At 38.2% G+C, this 22580-nt stretch overlaps 1 protein-coding gene across 1 annotated transcript in view; it reads right to left on the bottom strand.

Annotated features, from left to right (window-relative positions):
- The window catches only part of TMX3 (thioredoxin related transmembrane protein 3), a 38043-nt gene that overhangs the window by 5013 nt on the left and 10450 nt on the right, over positions 1-22580 (bottom strand). Inside the window, exons 5-14 of the mRNA XM_052660302.1 lie at positions 20114-20159; positions 18767-18847; positions 16662-16761; positions 15924-16001; positions 13074-13140; positions 11543-11641; positions 9417-9474; positions 9164-9217; positions 5721-5777; positions 1128-1257 (exon numbers count right to left, since the gene is read on the bottom strand). Coding sequence (XP_052516262.1) covers positions 1128-1257; positions 5721-5777; positions 9164-9217; positions 9417-9474; positions 11543-11641; positions 13074-13140; positions 15924-16001; positions 16662-16761; positions 18767-18847; positions 20114-20159 — 770 coding nt within the window. The remainder of the gene's footprint in view (positions 1-1127; positions 1258-5720; positions 5778-9163; positions 9218-9416; positions 9475-11542; positions 11642-13073; positions 13141-15923; positions 16002-16661; positions 16762-18766; positions 18848-20113; positions 20160-22580) is intronic.

Here is a 22580-nt window from a genome sequence, read left to right as displayed (position 1 = left end):
TTCTTACGATAGTAGGTCAAGAGTTGACCACAAAAGATTACACGGAGCACCTGAGAGTCGTGGAGTAAACCTTCCTTGTCTTTCCGTCCCTCCTTGCTTCCGTCCTCCTGTATGAACATGGCCTGACTCTCCTCTGAAAACGTGTCCTCCCTAGCAGGCCCTCTGGTGCAGGCCCGCCCCGTTTCTGAGTTTAGCTGAGCGTGGTCAGAGCTGCTACAGGGTATCTTTCCTGTCCTACTGGGTATCTCTCCTGTCCTACAGGGAGAGCCTCCCTGGTGATGAAACCCAAAGGGAAAGAGGGCTGGAGGGCAGATGGGGCACAGTTCCTGACGGAAACCCACCCAGTTCCCGTATTCAGCACCCCCTGAAGTCTGTTCCCTCCCCGAATCTCACCAACTGACACAGAAGGGCTCTCACTCACACAGGTGAGCCTCACTTGAACAACTGCTACCTTTACAAACATAAAACTCCTACTATGTGGTTAAGAGTGTTCCCAAAGAAGAAATACTTGTTACTCTGTGAGCCAACTTTCAAATGCAGTTTGTATAAAGCTGAAACCAGTCTCACAACATAGTTAAGCTTCATGAAAGCACAAAAGTTTCATATTTTCTCTTAAAATAAGTTTAGATTATCCATTCATCATTCTGAGAAATGTTTTATAGAATTCTATTTGGAATAGTCCACTCAGGCTGGTTCTAAATACATTTCCTGATCTTTTAAAGAAACTGTGGCTTTATTCACAGTTTTTTAAAGAAAACTAATCCAAGTGACTTTATTCAACTGCATTTGTGAATCCAGATAATAAGAATTGTTTAGTTCACGATCAGACGGCTCTGTCCCCCACAGACCTCTCAGCCTCCAGAGCCCCAAGTCTGACTCTACATGTCAAGGACGTCCCCGTCACTATGACAACCGGACATGCCCACCTAACAGCGTCCCGCCCATCAGTGCCCTCGCCACTGACAGCCTGCGGAACTGATTCCACCTACAGTGAGAGAGAACTGGGGAGGACAGAGGTCTGCCCCACCCGGGGGAGGCCGAATCATCATCTCAGAATCGGAGGAAAAGAACTCATTTCTCCTCTACGTCCTCCCATCACCCCTTTGAAATTACAGTGAACAACTCACATATACTGTGCCATCCAAGATGTTATTAATGAACTGGACCATGTCTTCTGCATTCTTAATCTGTCTATCTAGTAAAAAGTACTGCTGGTTTGAAGTATTCAGTACAACCACAGTTGGGACTTTCAATTCACTGAAAATAAAAAAAAACAGAGAAGTCAAAATACATGTTAAACACAGAGACAACAAATATTCTGATGTTTGAATTAAATCCAAATAACTAAAAATACAAAAGGGAGCTATAATGGTTTTGCCTTCCCTCTGTTTATATAATTTCAAATTATGCATCAATTTAAAAAATAGCTAAATTAACACTTATGAGAATTGCTAGCATATAATATCAGACAGCTAAATATTCATGATTAAACCTAAAGATAAAAGTAAGTATGTATGAAGTGCCCATTTCTGGGCAGTATAATTCCTTACACAAGTCTATATTAAATACCATCACTGTTAATCACACACAGCCCACTTCAGTTTTGAAATGTTGTCTCCAGAGTCACTCCCTGTGGTCCATTCTGATGCTTTCCCACAATGCGGCTGAAAGCTAATATTTTCCATTTAAAAGTAAATAAAGGTGGGGGAGTTTGAGTAAACTCCGGGAGTTGTTGATGGACAGGGAGGCCTGGCATGCTGCAGTCCATGGGGTCGCAAAGAGTCACACACAACTGAGTGACTGAACTGAACTGAACTGAAAAGAGGGGGGACTTTTCTTGTAAAAGAAGTTAAATGAGAAAATTCAAGTTAAATATTCAGCACATCCCTTGTACAGAACAGTGGTTCAATAAACATGATTCCAAAGCCTCTCAACTTGCCACCACCCCACAGTACAATCACCCATCCTCCTGGGTGCTCCAAGGACACACTAGATGTCAGTTCAGTTTGCAGACAAAAACCGTAACATAATATTACTAATGTGTCATTTACTTCAAATAATTTTTATCTTTTTCCCTTCAAGGATAGGACTCTGCACAATTATAGAAAGGGGCTTCATTCTGTGTGTTACCTACGCATCAGGTTACGGTTAGTCATGTGTCTATTTGGATCAGTTCATGGCTATTCGTGTGTCTCCTATTATGCAAAAGCACACAACTCCACAGTAGAAACAATTCACAGCCCTGTATGATCACCACATGAGTAACCAAGTCCAGGAGGCTGCTTTCTTGCTTAATAATCCTCGACCCCTCCCCACACCACATGCTGCTCCCAGGGAGACAATGTGCACATCTTTGCGTGTTTCCATGATTGCCACGAGCAGAGGATCTACCTGCCAAGTATGGGGACGACAGGGAGGCGAGGCCTGGACCTAAGTGGCAGCCTGGAGCCACGTGGAACTGTGCCCAGACAAGGTTAGCGAAGCCCAGACAAGCGAGAGAGAATAAATGATTACTGTTTTACACCAATGGGTACTAAGGTACTTTATTATCCAGTATTATTAGGCAATAATTAACTGTGTAATTAAAAAAAAATCTTAGCTTCATTCTTGTTCACAAAAACAGGAAACAACTTGCTGACTTATAGCAATTATCACTATATTATATCAGTAGCAAAGTTCTATTTTTATGGAGTGAATTAAGAACCTGGTCTTCCTACAAAAATATACTTTATGAAGAAATTAAAATACACAGCTGAACTAGAAACAGTATTTTCTGAGACAATTCAATTCGAATATCAATGAAAAATAACCCCTCATCCTATCTCACAGACACCTAATACAAAATAATTTAACATGCCAAAGGTCTGAGAGGACCCTATTTCCTTGGAGAAAAAGTAAAAAACATAGTCAAAGCTACCGTGTTAAACTATCATGTAATATCATATATTTTGCCCTAAGTTAAAAACTTCTAGGCATAAATACTGATTAACGTATGTGTCAGTACTGATGGTACAGTGGTGAGGAGCTTCTGGAGTTAGAGAGGTCTGGATTCAGGGCCTGGGTCTCTTTGACTTACTTGCTGGGCATCATTTGGCTTATTAGTTAACTTTCTTGAGTTTCTTCTAAGAAATTTCAATTTTCTCATCTATATAAAATGGAAAGAATAATAGTACTTACACCTTACTGAGTTGGCGTAAAAGTCAGAAAACACAGGCTGACCACCCAGTCCAGTGTTGGTCACAGAAGTGCTCATTGAGGACTTTCAATTACTACATAACCATCATTATATGCTTTCTCTCTTCTCTCAAAAAAAAAAAAAAGTACAAACTTCTAACCATAGCAGTAGCAAAACTTCTACTATCACATAACTCACATTAGAAATAATACTCCTGAAGGAATGTCCATCCATCTCTAGAAATTCTGAGTATTACCCAGAATCAAGGAGATGTTTATCAGGCGCAAACTGCTTTGGCCTCTTGCTCACAATGTTTTACTGCATCACTTTACTGGCTTGCCTCCAAGAACATTATAAAAAGTTGTTGTATTGAAATCCTGACTATATGCAGTATTACAAAATCCTACTAAAACATATTTCTATTGTAATATGGGGCTTCCCAGGTGGCGCATGGTAAAGAATCCACTTGCCAATACAGGAGACACAGGTTTGACCTCTGGGTTGGGAAGATCCCCAGGAGGAAGAAATGACAACCCACTCCAGTGTTCTTGTCTGGAGAATCCCATGGACAGAGGAGCTTGGTGAACGACCATCCATCCATGAGATCTCCAAGAAATGGACATGACTGAGCACATTATAATGTGCCCCCTTTATAAGATTACACAGCATAGCAATTTCTCTTACATCTCTACAAGGTCAACCAAACTCCTATAAGCAACAGTCATTTTATAGGTGATGGGAAATATGTAAACCATGTTTTTATACTTTGTATTGAGTATTAAAAATTCAAATAAGTACCTTTAATAACTGTATAGATATTTTATTTTCCTTTGTCTTGATTTCTTCATTATGTATTAAATCTGGTACTTTGTATCTTTGGTAAACCCTCTCAAATTCTTACTAGAATAAGGATAATGAATTGGTTATAAATGAACAAAGCTACTTTACTTTGTAGTTTTAAGATTATTAAGACGTTTGCTCCCTGGAAGAAAAGCTGTGACAAACCTAGACAGCCTATTAAGAAGCAGAGACACATCACTTTACCGACAAAAGTCAAAGCTATGGTTTTTCCAGTAGTCATGCATGGATGTGAGAGTTGGACCATACGGAAAGCTGAGCACCAAAGAAGTGATACTTTTGAACTGTGGTGTTGGAGAAGACCCTTGGACTGCAAGATCAAACCAGTCAATTCTAAAGGACATCAATCCTGAATATTCCTTGGAAGGACTGATGCTGAAACTCCAATACTTTGGCCACCTGATGCAAAGAACTGACTCATTTGAAAAGACCCTGATGCTGGGAAAGATTGAAGGCAGGAGGAGAAGGGGATGACAGAGGATGAGATGGTTGGATGGCATCACCGACTCAATGGACATGAGTTTGAGCAAGCTCCTGGAGCTGGTGATGGACAGGGAGGCCTGGTGTGCTGCAGTCCATGGAGGCCAAAGAGTCAAGCACCTGAACTGAACCGAACTTCGTAATTTTAGGCTCTGGAGGGATTTCCCCATTTTCACACCTGCGCTCTTTTTAAGAACCATTTTCCAAACACGCGTGTGTCTGTCTATTGCTCCCTGCCTGAAATGACCTCTCTGCGTTCTTCATTCAGCTACCTTCTCATTCCTTAGAACTGCTCTTAATTACTGCCTTCTCTGGCAAGCATTTTCTGAGGCCCTGCACCTTCTGTGCATCAGGATGAGGGCAGCAGCGGGCGTCTCTCATGTCCTCAGATAGTCTGCAACCATCATCCTGTCTAACCCAGCAAACTGGAAACATCTGAAGACGGGGACTCCAGAATCTACTCACTTTTTTGCATCAACAGTGCAGTGCCAAACACAGCATGTGACGTACAGCAAACACTCACTAAATGTCCACTGAATCAAACAGGCTTTCATTTGAAATTTATTAATTTGGTATAGGTTTGGTAAATGGTTTCTAATATCAACTTGCTGAAGTGACCAATCATATCTTAATACCATAAGCATAATCAGTATTATTTTAAAACTGCATCGTTTTCCTCTTAAGTCTGTTAAAATAAATTCTTTTAGAACAGTAATTAATCCCTGAATGCTAAAAATTTTCTAATTAAGTTTTATTCATTAAAACTGAACTAAGGTGCATATTAGACAGAAACTACAAAGTTTACAAATTTTTGAATGATGATATTCTTTCCAAAATACTATGTCATCAACATTAAAATGGCAGTATATTTTTAGAACAGAGAATTTTAAAGTTTATTAAGTTTCAAATACAGATTTTAAAAACTAAAGTAAAATATTTAATGGAAATGTATCTTTACTAACATATACAAAGGTTTGCTTTCTTTCAGCTATTAGTCCTTCTACCTGTCTTTGAAAAACAGAAATCTAAAAGCTGATAGTCAGGACTGCCCTGGTGGTCTGATGGTTAGGACCCCACACTCCTACTGCAGGGGGCATGCGTTCAAACATTGATCGCAGAACTGAAATCCTGTAAGCCACACAGTGTGGCCGAAACAACAAACAAGAGTTGGTAGCAAAATCACTGAGTCATTTAGCATTTTACTTACTCCATCAGCAAGGTATTTATATAGTCATTTCCATCCATATGGCCAAACTGAAAATCCCTATCAACAACCAAAAAGAAGAGAGATAAAGAGAGCAATATTAAATACAAAACAAGAATAAATACAAAGCACTCAATTTATTGTTTGCTAAGCATGTAAATACTGTAAACATATAACATAAATTATATACAATAAATATTAAAAGGTGTCAATTCTACTGGCTTTGGAGATACAAACACGACATAACAAGCAAATTTTAAGACATTTCTATTTTGTTTCATACTATGCAATCTATATATATATATATATATATATATATATATATATAATTGACACGTCATTAAGAGACTCAGCATAAAAAAGGTATAATAAGCAAGTAAGGTGACAGATTTACACTGACTGTCTTATGACAGTAACAAACTGACTCAGCACACAGGAAAAATACCACCTATTTTTTAGGTTCCATTTTCTTTGAGTTCTTGTTAAAATCATCATCTTTCTGCATCTGACTTGTGGCTGCTCACTGAACTGTACCTCAAATGCATGACTAAACAGGCAATCTCATTTTACTGGGCTTTGCTTTACTGTAGTTCCCAGATTGGAGAAGGCAACGGTGACCCACTCCAGTACTCTTGCCTGGAAAATCCCATGGATGGAGGAGCCTGGTGGGCTGCAGTCCATGGGGTCACTAAGAATCAGACATGACGGAGTGACTTCACTTTCACTTTTCACTTTCATGCATTGGAGAAGGAAATGGCAACCCACTCCAGTGTTCTTGCCTGGAGAATCCCAGGGACGGGGGAGCCTGGTGCGCTGCCGTCGACGGGGTCGCACAGAGTCAGACACGACTGAAGTGACTTAGCAGTAGCAGCAGCAGTTCCCAGATAGTATGCTTTTTTCTTTTTTTCCCCTTAACAAATTGAAGGTTTCTGGCAACTCCGTTGAGTAAGTCTATCAGTGCTATTTTACCAACAGTATTTGCTCATTTTGTGTTACATTTTTTGTAATTCTCAATATTGCAAACTTTTTCATTATTTTTATATCTGCTCTGATGATACGTGGGCAGTGATCTGTAATGTTACTGCTGTGATTTGGGGGTGCCATGAACTGTATCCATGTAAGACTTCCACTTTAAGTAATAAATGTAATGTGTGTTCTGACTTCTCCAACAACCAGCCATTCTCCCATCTCTCTCCCTTTCCTCTGGCCTCCCTGTTCCCTGAGACACAACAATGTTGAAATCAGACGGGGTAATCACCCTACAATGGCCTCTGAATGTTCAAGTGAAACAGTCCCATGTCTCTCACTTTAAATCAAAAGCTATAAAAGATCCAGTTCAGAAAGGGAGGGAAGTTGAAGGTTGAGATAGGCTGAAAGCTAGGCCTCTTACAGCAAAACAGTCAGCCAAGTTGCGAATGCCAAGGTAAAGTTCTTGAAGGAAAGTAAAGGTGCTATTCCAGAGAATACACAAATGGCAAGCAAGTAAAACAGCCTTATTACTGATACGCAGAGTTTTGAGGTTTCTGGATAGAAGATCAAAGCAGCTACAACATTTCCTTAAGCCAAAACCTAACCCAGAGCAAGGCCCTAACTCTCTTCAGTTCTATGGAGGCTGAGAGAGGTGAGGAAGCTGGGAAGAAAATTTGAAGCCAGCAGAAGGTGGTTTATTAGACTTAAGGACAGAAGCCTTCTGCATAACAGCAAAGTGCAAGGTAAGGCAATAAGAGCTGATATAGAAGCCACAGCAAGCTATCCAGAAGATCCAGCTCAGATCATTAATGAAGGTGGCTGCATTCAACTAGAGATTCTCAGAGTAGATGAAACAGCCTTCTATCGGAAGATGCCATCTAGGACTATTGGAGCTAGAGAAGAGACATCTATGCCTGGCTTTTAAACCTTCAAAGGACAGGCTGACTCTCTTGTTAGGGGCAAACACAGTTCGTGACTCTAAGTTGAAACCAATGTTCATTAATCATTTTAAAAATATTAAAAGTCTTTAAGAATTATGCTAAATCTACCCTGCCTTTTTATGACAACGTAGCCTGGGTGCAGCATATCTATTTACAACATGGTTTAATAATATTTTAAGGCCTACTCTTGAGACCTACTGCTCAGGAAAAAAAAAAAAAAAGACTCCTTCAAACTTCTGCTTGTTGACAATGCACTTGGGTCCCCCAAGAGCTCTGATGGAGAGATACAATGAGATGAATATTGTGTTCCCTCCTGCTAACGTTAACACAACACTCATTCTGCAGCCCCTGGATCAAGGAGTCATTCTGACTCTCAAGTCTTATTAGGGAAGAAGCACATTTCCTAAGGCCACAGCTGCCACAAACAGTGACAGATCTGGTGGGTCTGGGCAGAGTCAACTGCAAACCTCCAGCAGGGAGTCACAATCCTAGATGCCACTGAGAGCATTCATGATTCATGGGGAGAGGTCAAATATCAACACCAAGAGGAGTTTGGAAGAAGCAGATTCCAACCCTCATGGACCATTCTGAGTCGTTCAAGATTTCAGAGAAGGAAATGACTACAGATGTAGTGAACAGTCAGAAAACTAGATTAGGAATGGAGCCTGAACTGCTACAATCCTATGATAACATATGAGTGGATGAGGAGTTGCTTCTTATGGATGAGCAGAGAAAGCGGTTCTAGGAATCTACTCCTGGGCAAGAGGTTACAAAGACTGTTGAAGTCACAACATTTAGTGGACTCAGAATATTACATAAACTTAGCTGACAAAGGAGCAGGGTTTGAGAGGATCCCTTCAGATTCCGAAAGATGTTCTACTGTGGGCAAAATGCTGTCAGTGCTATGGAGAAATTGTTCAGGAAAGGAAGAGTTGATCCATGAGGCAGATGTTATTGTTCTATTTTTAGAAAAAGCCATGGCCACCCTAATCTCAACCACCCTGGGCTGGTCAGCCAGCAACCTTCAACACGGGGGCAACCTTCCACCAGCAAAAAGATTACAGCTCACTGAAGGATCGGGTGATGATTGGCATTTTTAAAGTATGGACATTTTTTCAGACACAGTGCTGCTGCACACTTAACAAACCACAGTATATATCAAACATAACTTTTATATGTACTAGGGAAACAAATTTCTTGTGACTTGCTGTATTGCAGTGGTCTGAGGCCAAGTCCGCAACACCTCTGAAATATATGCTTGTATATGGGCATGTTTTCTTACCACACACTTACCCTAAATCCTAACAAGACGGAGGTATGATTCAAATTAGCAGGGTTTTTTTTTTCCTAACTTGTAAGACATATATCAACAAACTTCAACTCCAAATAATTCATAATGAAATGCAACATGCTGTAATTCATTTCAGCTCCTTGATTCATCTTTGAAAGTATGGAATACTCCTTACTTTTGCTTTACTGTATTATAAAACATAATGAAACAAAGATAATGGAGCTTTCCAGAATGCAAACACCTACCTGTGAAACTGGTCTCTGTAATCTCTAGCAACTTCCTGAATAATTGATTTTAATCTGTAAGAAAATAAAAAACACATGAACATTCCATCTTGTCAACTTGAAAAAATAAAATTATTCAATTATAGTATCTGCTGCTTTATCTAATGTTTAACACTGCAGGAAAAGTAAGATACCATATCAAGTTTATCTGAAGGCCATGTAAAGTCTGAACTGGATGATAGCTGAAGCTTAAAACTATTTCAAGGCACTATACCTGGTATGTTCAACTGATGTATTTTTCTCATCAATTACTGCGATAGCCACAAGCTTTCCTGAAATGAAGAATGACATATCTAAATTCAATAATCCTAATTATACAAACTTTCCAATTATTACTGTACTTACAAACAGGAAAACAGTGTATAGCTTCTAAATCCAATTCCAATTATTTTAAACATATTATGTTTAACAGAGTGAAACCCTGAATTATTTAACATCAAGTGATAAATCCCAACCTACCTCCCACCCCCAATATCAACTAGTGAATGAAAGTCGCTCAGTTGTGTCCGACTTTTTGCAACAAACAGTATGTCAAGGCTATATATTGTCACCCTACTTATTTAACTTCCATGCAGAGTACATCATGAGAAACGCTGGGCTGGAGGAAGCACAAGCTGGAATCAAGACTGCTGGGAGAAATATCAATAACCTCAGATATGCAGATGACACCACCCTTATGGCAGAAAGTGAAGAACTAAAGAGCCTCTTGATCAAAGTGAAAGTGGAGAGTGAAAAAGTTGGCTTAAAGCTCAACATTCAGAAAACGAAGATCATGGCATCTGGTCCCATCACTTCATGGGAAATAGATGGGGAAGCAGTGGAAACAGTGTTAGACTTTATTTTTCTGGGCTCCAAAATCACTGCAGATCGTGATTGCAGCCATGAAATTAAGACACTTACTCCTTGGAAGGAAAGTTATGACCAACCTAAACAAGCGTGTTAAAAAGCAGAGACATTACTTTGCCTACAAAGGTCTGTTTAGTCAAGGCTATGGTTTTTCCAGTGGTCATGTATGGATGTAAGAGTTGGACTAAAAAGAAAGCTAAGCACCGAAGAATTGATGCTTTTGAACTGTGGTGTTGGGGAAGACTCTTGAGAGTCCCTTGGACTGCAAGGAGATCCAACCAGTCCATCCTAAAGGAGATCAGTCCTGGGTATTCATTAGAAGGACTGATGATGAAGCTGAAACTCCAGTACTTTGGCCACCTGATGGGAAGAGCTGACTCATCTGGCAACGGGAAAGATTGAGGGCAGGAGGAGAAGGGGACAGCAGAGGATAAGATCATTGGATGGCATCACCGACTTGATGGACACGGGTTTGGGTGGCCTCGGGGAGCTGGTGATGGACAGGGAGGCCTGGCGTGCTGCGTGCGGTTCACAGGGTCACAAGAAGTTGGACATGACTGAGCGACTGAACTGAACTGAACTGGACTATACAGTCCATGGAATTCTCCAGGCCAGAATACTGGAGTGGGTAGCCTTTCCCTTCTCCGGGAGATCTTCTCAACCTAGAGATAGAACCTAGGTCTCCTGAACTGCAGGCAGATTCTTTACCAGCTGAGTCACAAGGGAAGCCCACGAATACTAGAGAGGGTAGCCTATCCCTTCTCCAGTGGATCTTCCCGACCCAGGAATTGAACTGGGGTCTCCTGCATTGCAGGCATATTCTTTACCAACTGAGCTATCAGGAAAGCCCCAATAATGGTAAATATTTAACAATTCATATACTCAAACTGCATTCCTTCACACAACTCACATGATGAAAATAAGTATTTTGTTGAAAATTAATACAAACTAACAAAGCACTTCTCCCTAACACTTATGTGGTTGGCTTCCTATAATTTTTGTAGTACATCTATTTGAGACCATTCAGCTAGTTTCTTGCAGCTTTCTTTTTGCATCTATATTTATATTTGCTTTGCTTATCATTTTTGAGTATGTAACTTCAAGAAACCATGCCAACCTGACACCCTTATTTTCCACACAAGTAGAAGTGTGCTTTCAAAGGTTGTAATAACTTGTATTCCAAATTCTATTACGAAATCAGTCTTCTGAGGACAGGTTTCTGGTGGTTATTTTTTTCTTATTTCCTTATTATCCAGGCTCTGTTTTCCCTGTCACTATTGATTCTTTAACGAACCCTTTCTAGCTAATCTTTATTCCACATGTATATTCTTTGGCAATATTCATCTATATTCTCATAAAGTTGAACTGGCATTCAGGTCTGAAAGAAGGAATGATATTATGAAATAGAAATTAAAAACTCATTTCCTACAGATTTATGTAATCAGTTAAGGAAAAGCTTTGTAGAGTGATGGAGAGTTGTACATATGCTGTTACCAGTGTCTCCAAGTTCATACAAGAGGAAGCCGTCCATCGTAAGGTAATTCTGAAACCTCTCCCTGTTGATCCAAGATGACAGATCACCATCTTCATACTCTTTAAATCAAAGTTAATAAATTAGAGTGTAAATATGACATTAAAATGTTTACAATGTTTAAAGCTAGCAATATTTATAAAATGCCTGACACAGGACCATAATCTTAAATTCATAAATTTCATTTTTAGAAAGCTATTCGAAGCAAACAATCAAATGTAAAAATAGGATTATTACACAAAACAATTCATCATTACCACATCATTAACACAGCAAAAGATAAATAAAAACACAGGAAATAACTGAAATACCCTAAACCAGAAGTAATTTAAATCATTACAGTACACACTGAGGAAGGCCATTTATAGATTTTTAAAAATTACAATAATTAAGGGGTAAAGCGGGTGACAAAATAATACAACATGACTGTAATACTGCAAAAAATGAAGTATGTAAGAAAACTCACAGATTGATACAATGAAGGCATATATATATATATATATATATACTCCTACTAAATAGTTTTCCTGGGCTGATGATTATTCTTGGATGATGTACCTATGGACAATATTTTACTCTAATTTCTTTGCTCTTCTGTATTTTATGACATTCTTTTTCTTTTGTAAAACAAAATCACATATAATGTCAAACACAGTATTTTAGCCCTTTTCTAATATCATATACTTCCTCTGACAGGAAATATAATATCCAAGAGAATTATGCCCTGATTAGAAATATAAGTCTGAAAAATGATCACAACTGCATGAAACAGCAGCTGATGGAAGACTGGATTGGATTTGTAGGAAGATTGGATTTTACTGACTTCTTGAAAGATGTGCTTTTTTGGTCACTTGCTAAACAGAACATTTTCAAGTTATCACACCTATAACATAAGTAATGCAGTGCAAACCTGACAAAGTATTTATGGATTCAGATTGATGACTTAGGAGAGTACACATAAAACTAGAAGTTGAATACTGAGTCACAATCTCCACTCCAGGTCAAATTTTCTAAAGATTATACACGAAAGTGATAAAACTAAAACTCATTAAGAATTATACCACTCCCCCTGAGCTTTATCTCCATGCTCCTGACATTATCAACAACAATGAAAAGGCAGGATAAGCAGGCTTCACTGTGGAAGGGTGGCTTATTTCTTCCACTTCTTTGTGTGTCTCAAATGTCAGACCCTTTTAAAATGAATTCTGAATATTTTAAAGTAATGTAGAGAAACTGCATAGGGCTCATTTATAAAGAAGGCAAATGATCTGATTTAAAAAAAAGAAAAAGAAATTTATTGTAAGGAAACTCAGAATGAAAGACCACTGAGTGGAAAACATGAAGCTGAAGGGTAAGAAAAACCGAGCAGTCACTGAACTAATGGGTTTTGTAAACAGTAGGTGCATCTGACGTCAACATCTAAGGCATGTAATAGACACGGCATTTTAATTATAAGCTGTTTTGTTTTACATCAGTTAAAACGCTGGAACTTACCATCATAAACAAAATAGGTTTCATCTTTGAAAACAAGCACGGCAGGCATCTCTTTCAGGGTCACATACTGCATAAACCAGAAGAGTAAATGAGTTTGACAGTTAAAAATTTTCAGTTGATCACCATGAGTTTTAAAAGCATTGAAAGATACTTGGGGGAAAACTCACAATGCTAACAAAAAAGTTACAAATGGTTAAAAAGAACACAGTCAATCTCAAGCTCATCCAGTGACTAGGCTTGTTACCTGTTGATCCATCCCCTGGTACGTGCCCTGTCTGCTATGGAGGAACCATGGAATATCCTTAGAGGTGCTAACAGACAAAGATATCACAAGAAGTGGGGTCCAGGCGGCACGCTGAAATGGCAGAGGAGCTGGGGCAGAGGTAGAGGCAGCACAGGCCCGTCCCCCCCCCGGCTCCCAGGCTGTGTGACAAAGACTCCATCACTGCACCTGTGAGTCGGCTTCCTGTGAATCCAGGATGCATCACCACCTCACCGGAGAGTAAGAGATGCTAACATATGGGAGAGGCGAGAGTGGGCTTCGACAGTAACCTGGTTCATGAATGAGAACTCATAATGGCAATAAATAAGAAAAAATTCATTCAGTGGGTGCCTGCTTCTTAGCCCTGTGCTGTGCTTAGTCATGTCTGACTCTACGACCCCATGGACTGCAGCCCACCAGGCTCCTCTGTCCATGGGGATTCTCCAGGCAAGAATACTGGAGTGGGTTGCCATGCCCTCCTCCGGGGGATCTTCCCAACCCGGGGATCGAACCCAGGTCTCCTGCATGGCAGGCAGATTCTCTACCCACTGAGCTACCAGGGGAGCTGTGTTGTACTAATTTCAAAAGAGAAAAATTATAGCAGAGAAATCGGCATCAGAGCAGGAAAGATGTAACTTGGGTAAGCCACAGAGAATTACTATGTGAGTGTGGTAATACTGAACCTAACAATGAACAAATCAGTAGATGACTATTACAATAAAAATAACAAAAGGAAGGACAGCTGTCCTGGACAGATTAAAAGGGAGGGAGGTATGTCTCAGGTGATACAGCATGATCTGGTTACAATGCATTAAAAAATGCCACAGCACCATGAAGACAGCCACTGAAGGGCAGCAGTAAAGCTCTCAGGAGAGGCTCTGCCATCAAGCACGCCGCTAGTCACCCATCCACACTGACGCTCTCGGAGCATTTCAGAACATCCCGCGCCCCTCCCTTCCAAGGGCATCCCTGGGTGAGCCATTCCCTGAAATCACACACCAGTGAGGCACCTGTCCCCATTACTCCTCTGAAACCATTTCTCTTAAAACCACCACCAACCTCCAAGGTAACAAACACCACAGTTCCTCCCTCTCCTCATCTTGGTGTTTCACAAGCATCTTGCACAACTGGCCACTCTTCTCTTACACACCTTATATCCTGGCTTCCCTTTCACCTTGTTTTGGTATTTTACTGGTGAGTTTTTCTCATTATCCTCTGCTGTCTTTCGGACCTGGGACCTTTTACCAACCACCCTCCCCAAATTTGCACTCCACGTTTGAGAAGTTTATTTTATTATTTATGCAGCTATGACTTAACTCCCAACCCTTATATCCAACAACTTATTTGATGTTTGTACCTGGATGCTTAATATGTCTACTTAAAATAAACCTTCAAAACTCGATCATTCCTCCCATACTCTTAACTTGTTCCTTCCCCAGTATTCCCAAGCTCATAAGTAACACCACCATCTACCTACCCAGTTGTTCAAACCAAAAACCTAGAGTCATCCTTTTATTAAATTACTAAAGCACATCTTTATTTTGCAATTGAACAATTCAAAGTCACAGCTAGAGTTTTTTCATGTTTGAACCTAAACAACTTATTTCTCAATCAAAGTGAATTGCAACCAAGAGAACACGTATAATGACTTCTTATTCATCTTCTTTCCTCTAAGGCAAACTCAAACAATTCCATCTCCAAACATAATTCTTTCCCTTCTCCCAATTCTTTTACTACCTTTCAAGCCAAAATCCTAGATTGTTTCAAGAGCTCAAGTGATCTTCCTGACTGAGTCTCATCCTGATCCAGTTCTTTTTGCACTTAGCAGAGCAATGTCCTTAAAACGAACTTGAGACCAAGTCCTTCCCTAGCCCTTCGCATGCGTGGCCATGACCTAACAAGGCCTCCACTGGCCTCTGCCTACCTCTCGTCTCCTTTCTCACTGCAGTACAGCCACAGCAGTGACTGCTGTCACGCCACTATGCCGGGCAGGGTCTCATCTAGAGCATTTGTATCCTCTGGTCCTTGTTTCTGGTTTACTTTGGCCACAGACCTGTGTGTGGCTCCTTCACATCCCATAAGTCCCAGTTCAAATATATTTTCTCCTCAAACAGAAACTTCTTGATCAACCAATCAAGAGCAGCCATCTGCTCCTCCGTCTGTGGGATTCTCCAGGCAAGAGTACTGGAGTGGGTTGCTATTTCCTTCTCCAGGAGATCTTCCCAACCCAGGGATCGAACCCAGGTCTCCTGCATTGCAGGCAGACACTTACCATCTGAGCCACCAGGGAAGACTCTAAATGACTACACTGCTGCTTAATTATTTCTTTTTAAAAAGCAGTTATGATATCTTGTTTATAGCTTTGTTTCCTGAGGACCCAAGCAAAGAAAGACTCATCTACAATACTAAAATTTAATCCACTTCCCCATCCACAAGAACATAACCTCTACTGTATGAGGGTCCTGATGACTTTGGTTGTCATCAATAATCCAGGACTTAAAACTGCATGCCACAACGATTAAAGGACAATAAACAGTTGTTGAATATACATATTAACACATTACTTAAAATTCAACTTTAAATATTACCGCAGGGACAACTTCTTCTGAGGCGGAAAAGAAGTATGTATATACAATTAATTCTGAAGCAGCATCAATGTATTTCTCCTGTGAAGATACAAACAGAAAAAAGGTGACTTTTAAATAGTAATCAAGATCAAAATTCATTCCTCATTAAACATTCAGAGCAAGTAGTATCATTGCTAAGTATTAACAGATCATGACAATTTGCTACCTTAAATCCTTTCATGTGGAAAGATTAAACATAAATAAACTGTTTCTCAGGCAAAAAACCATTATAACTAAGTGCTTTTATACACTTTCAAATAACATTCATTAAATAAGACAAGCTCAAATTATATTTATTAATTTGCTGGTGAAGAGAGAAGTGCATGTCCACACATGCAAAAAATACACATACATGTATACAATAATCTTAAAACACTGAGCTTTTGCCTCAACTGCGTGTTGCAGTCTCCAAGTCTCAAAATGCTGAAAAGCAATACAGAATTTAAATAAACAGGTCAAGAACAGAAGAAAGACTAAGGTAGGCAACATCCACCCATTTTACTCAATTGTTTCATGAAGGCAAATACTATAGAGTGTATGTGACAAAGTGCTTTTATTATAAAAACACTTAGATTGAACGAAAGTATTCCTAATAAGGGTGAAATAAGTCCTGAATTTTTCATGAAAGTCTTCATTATACAGAAAATTAAATTATAATACATCTGTTCTTATGGATTAAAAAATAAAATCATTTGATACCTTCAGAGGTGACTCTCCACCTATATATACAAAAAATACACGATGTCTCTTCTGCATATGTTCAAACATTTGCTGACTTGGAAGTGGCCGAATTAGAGCCCTGTTTGAAAATAGAACAAATGAAAAAAACCTTGTACTTGAACTAAAACTAGTACATACTCTATTTATGTCAGCCCATCATGTCTAACGTCACAAACTTTTATTACTGTATGAACTGCATTTTAAGTATATCATTCAATCAACATAAATCGTATAAACTATAGCCCATGACCACTATTAAATCACAGTACCTACAATTTGATCTACCAGTTTAAAAAATAAGCTTTAAGTATGTCCCTCTGGAGAATATCACTTTAACCAATGTTTGGATAGGCAAAGATGGGACTATAATCCATTTAGAATCCTCAGCTAAAAACAAAATCATCCACATGAGAGGTGATTTTTTTTTCTCCCTTTCAAAAGATCATTCACACAAACACACTGTGAAATATACTATTCTAGGAGTTAATAACTTTATATTTAGAATATTTATGTCTTACTCTGTCCATTTAAATGCTATGTAGTTTTAAAACACCCTATGAAGATTAAAATCTAAAATGTTCCTAAGTATGTTATTCTTCTCAGGAAAAATAAAATGGAAAATGATAGCACATAAGAATTTTATGAAAACAAAACTATAAGAAGTTTTATTATATATTTCAAAGCCAAATGAACTGAGAAATGAACTACATCAAAGGTGACTATAAAACATATGACTTATGAAATATTATTGAAAGCTAAGAGGCAGTCTTCTTCTAAATGTGGTCTATAAGATTTTTATTCCATCACATTTGCAAAAAGAACAAGATGTATTCTGCAAAGGCAAACATATTTTCAAAATGCACAGTTCTTTAAATGCATTGCATCACTCTATTCTAGTCTCTATTTTCATGTGTGAGTAATTAACTGGTAAGTGACGCAACTCCAGAAGTGATTCTTGAAATTTCCTTTGCAGTCGATTCAGTCCTGGTTACATCAGGAGAAGGCCACCTTAAAATTGCCAAAACATAAAGACTCATCTAAACCACAGAGGAATAAAGTACTCCTACTAGAGACCCCCTCATATACTATCAAATTACCTCAAAATTATTCACAAAGCAAATAAAATGAAACATACAATCAGTAAGAAAATACAGTAAAAATTATACTTTATCAAAGCTTTGCAAACTTTAATATTCAAAGATCATTCCTAATTCTGTGTCTTTTCTAAAATAATTTAAGCTAGATAGTATCATACCACCCAACAAATCCACCCTAGTATTTCAATTTAACTTAAAAATATTTAGAGCTATCAATATATTACATCCTGTCAAACTCATAAGCTACTATATTTTCAAAGTAACCTACTTTGATAAATGTTCTCTTCAAGAAGTTGCACCAACTTTCTATATATGCTAGCAAGATGTAGATTAAAAAAAAAAATCACCAGATTCAAACCAAAAGGAAAGACAAAATTTGTTTTCTTAGCAGTAAAACTTCAGAGATCTGAAACTCAAAAAGATCTCTGGGTTCTAATTACATTATATTCTAAGCAAAATATGCAACAATACCTCACAGCTGGCATACAGGAGCATGTGAAAGATGAGGGAAAGAATCTTAGCTACATCTCAAAAGCATCTTCACATATCACAGGCTAGGGATTAAAGTCTAGGACTATTCAGAACATCACGCTGTGGGGTTTCTCTTAACACTGAAACTAGACAATGAGCAAAATAATGTAAACCAGGTCGTACAAAGGCGAAACCATCATAAAATAAAAATTAAGGTTCACAAACCCGTTAGAAGCAACCAAGTCTTGAAAATGTATTAAAAAAATCCGCTGGGGAAAAGCTCTTCTATACACAAGATCAATTTAAATGTGAGTGAGGTCAACAAGTATGTAACATACATCATGGGCTCCTTTATTTTTCCAGAGAAGCTCTTTGCGTATGCTATGCAACTCTATCTCTCCTCATAGACAAATTTTATTTAGAAACCTAAAAATATGTATATTCAGTGCAGTTTATTAAAATACATTTAATTTTCAAATACTGATATCATAAAGGCCTGTCATAATACAAACTTACCCTGACACTCTGTGAGCAAACTCAATTATATCATCTTTTGTTCGTGGTCCTCTATAATTATATGCTAGGTCTCCTTTTAATCTTAAAAGAAGAAAAGAAGATAAAAGTTTACATTAACTGTTTTCATATTTAATGATAATCACCCTCTATTGTTACACAAATTACAGCATACAAAGTAGTAAATGGAGTTTTAGAAGCAGCATAATCATGGGGAAAAAACAGCTGAACGCTGCCTTCAGGGGATCAACAACTCAAAATGCAAAGAAAAAAACTACATTTTTCTAAAATTATGTGAAAATATTTCACTCTATGTTTGATAGCTGCATATATTTATGCCTTTCAATAAATGAAAAACATACACATTCATGGTAAAGAACTCAAAGCATAAGTCTTACTATCTTCTCTATTAAAAGATCAGTGAAAAGACAGGGAATTAAAAATATTTTGGTAAAGATAAAACCAATTTTAAGCAATATAACAGAGTAACATGATAAATGCACCAAGATTACAGAGTAAAACAATGCATTAAAAACACCTCTTCTAGAAAATTAAATAATCTTCTAAAATCTTGCCAATGAATTGTGTCCAACTAACTGAAATTTTAAAAGTTATGAAAGCGCAACTGAACACCTATACTTAAACCAAAGGAATAAAAAAGATAATTAACTGAACACAGGTAACTAAGAGGCTTAGCAAACATTTTTAAACAGTGGGAGAAGGAGGGAGGCTAACACAGAACCCAAGGAATTAAAAAACTAACTTACTTTATTACAAAAATAAGTTTCCAAGTAATTCCTCAAGGCTTCATATTACCAAAATAAGGATGAGATCAGGATTAAACTCATGAGAAAATTCAATAAAACCATGATTACAAAACAAGGCCTTTAGAATTATCACAAGATATTTTTTACTGTATATGCTCTGTGACAGACGTGGTCAAATCTACAGGTGATAACTAACATCCATCAATTTTATTCTTTTTCTTTCACCTCTAATGAAATAGGTCTATTTTAATTATAGAAAAGTAAAATTTGTTACGAGATAGGATTCACAAGTTAAACAAAATACACTCTTGAGTACCTGAGGGGTAAAAGACCTGTTGTAATTTACAACTGTACACCTTGTCCTGCTAAGCGCCTCTCACAGTCCAACTCAAAACACATTTGGTGAATTAGTCTTAAACCACACATTAACTTAAGTGCAAAGAAAAGCACAGATGGATCCCTCTCCCTGGACCACACTGCACCTAGAAAGAACTGCTGAACCCAAGTCTTCAATTAATGTAATAAAATGTAAGTAGAGTGAACTAATAAAAATACACATATAAACATACAACACTCAACTTACAGCTTAATTGTTGGATAACCTCGAACTCCAAACTCTGAAGCAATGCCTTGATAAGAAAAAGAATAAATAATTCTAAATTTTTTAAAAATGAGAAACTAGGTAATAAATGAGCCTTTTACTTAAAAAAAATATACAAACCCATATAGATATGTTGTTCTTAACTCTTAAAAAATAATGTAAACACACAAAAAGGAAAAAACATGACATTCTCATACAAAATAACTACTTGATAATCCAACTTATGACTTACACAAAAATACTATGACAAAATAAAAAATAAATTCCAAAAGAGTAAATTTTATCTCTAAAGTACTTATTTTAAAAGACGTTGTTCTTTTAAAAAAATTATATATATATATACACCCACACAAAGTCTCACTCTTCATTTGACTTCATTTACAGGACATACATTTCTCCAAAAAACGGCCCATCTCTTCTGTTAGTGTTTTCTGAGTCTTAAAAGAACTGCTTTGTACTTTAATTTTAAAAACATGAACTATAATTGCAAAAATAATTTATGATCTAAAAGCATCATTACTTGTTTTAAAAGTTCTTGCTTTTGTAATAACCTGGAGTATTAATAATTTCAGTTACTTCAAAGATTACTGTGAAATCCCCAGATTAATTAAAATGAGATACAGTCACTACAAGGGCATCTTTTTAAGGAAACCAAAAAATATTAACAAAAATAAGGAAAAAAACAGAATTAGACGACTTTAAGAGGCATAGTAATCACTATAGAAAATCAAAACTATACTACTTTACAGATTTAAGGCAACTGGGACAGAAAAAAAGAAATAAAATATTCTCAGTAAACAAAATATAGTATATTTATACAACTATCCTAATTTATGCAAAGTATACTGTATGTATTTTCTCTTATTTCCAGAATATTTTTTATGACAGTTGGGTATAAAAAAACTGGGTGCTGATTTACCAATCACTTTTAGTAATCATTAATCTTGGTTTCTCTCCCCCGCACCAATACACAAGAAAAAGACAAAGTGAATTTGTGACAGATAGTACCGAAAATCTGTCCTTCCTTTTTCAACTCTAGACCTTCTCCCTTAAACATGAAGAGAGGTGACCAGTGATCAACAATGGCTTTTATTAGAGATGACACAAACGATAGGGGTGACAAAAATAAAAACCTGGTATGTATGTATGGAGATACAAGTCCTGTCTTTGAATAGCCCCGTGAGCTTAGACCAGTAACATATTTTATCTGTGCCTATCTCTAACTTAGGACTTAATTCTGTCGTGTTACACACATACATATATATAATTGAAGTATAGTTGGCTTTCAATATTATGTTAGCTACAGTATAGTGACTCACTGTTTTTATAGAGTATACTCTACCTAAGAAAAGTTATGACCAACCTAGATGGTATATTCAAAAGCAGAGACATTACTCTGCCGACTAAGGTCCATCTAGTCAAGGCTATAGTTTTTCCTGTAGTCATGTATGGATGTGACAGTTGGACTGTGAAGAAGGCTGAGTGCTGAAGAATTGATGCTTTTGAAGTGTGGTGTTGGAGAAGACTCTTGAGAGTCCCTTGGACTGCAAGGAGATCCAACCAGTCCATCCTAAAGGAGATCAACCCTGGGATTTCTTTGGGAGGAATGATGCTAAAGCTTAAACTCAGTACTTTGGCCACCTCATGCGAAGAGTTGACTCACTGGAAAAGACTCCGATGCTGGGAGGGATTGGGGGCAGGAGGAGAAGGGGACGACAGAGGATGAGATGGCTGGATGGCATCACGGACTCGATGGACGTGAGTCTGAGTGAACTCCGGGAGTTGGTGATGGACAGGGAGGCCTGGTGTGCTGCGATTCATGGGGTCGCAAACAGTCAGACACGATTGAGTGACTGAACTAAGGTTACTATAAAACATGGCTGTATTTCCCTGTGCTGTACAATATAACCTTGTTGCTTATTTACACACTGGTTTGTAGCTCGGAACCCCACGTTCCTATCTCACCCTGTTTCCTTCTCCCTCCTGGCATCCATAGGAGTTCAGAGCTACAAACCAGTGTGTAAATAAGCAACATGGTTATATAGTAACCTTAGTTAGTTCAGTTGCTCAGTCGTGTCCCACTCTTTGCAACCCCATGAATCACAGCACACCAGGCCTCCCTGTCCATCACCAACTCCTGGAGTTCACTCAGATTCATGCCCATCGAGTCCGTGATGCCATCCAGCCATCTCATCCTCTGTCGTCCCCTTCTCCTCCTGCCCCCAATCCCTCCCAGCATCAGAGTCTTTCCCAATGAGTCAACTCTTCGCATGAGGTGGCCAAAGTACTGGAGTTTCAGCTTTAGCATCATTCCCTCCAAAGAAATCCCAGGGCTGATCTCCTTCAGAATGGAGTTTTGATATAAATATATACATTGGTTAGGGCTTCCCTGGTGGCTCAGAGGTTAAAGCATCTGCCTCCAATGCGGGAGATTCAGGTTCGATCCCTG

This window comes from Budorcas taxicolor, chromosome 22 (assembly GCF_023091745.1).
Source record: "Budorcas taxicolor isolate Tak-1 chromosome 22, Takin1.1, whole genome shotgun sequence".
In the NCBI taxonomy this organism is placed as follows: Eukaryota; Metazoa; Chordata; class Mammalia; order Artiodactyla; family Bovidae; genus Budorcas; species Budorcas taxicolor.
Note: the sequence above shows the minus strand (reverse complement) of the source record. Positions and strands in the feature narration are given on the sequence as shown.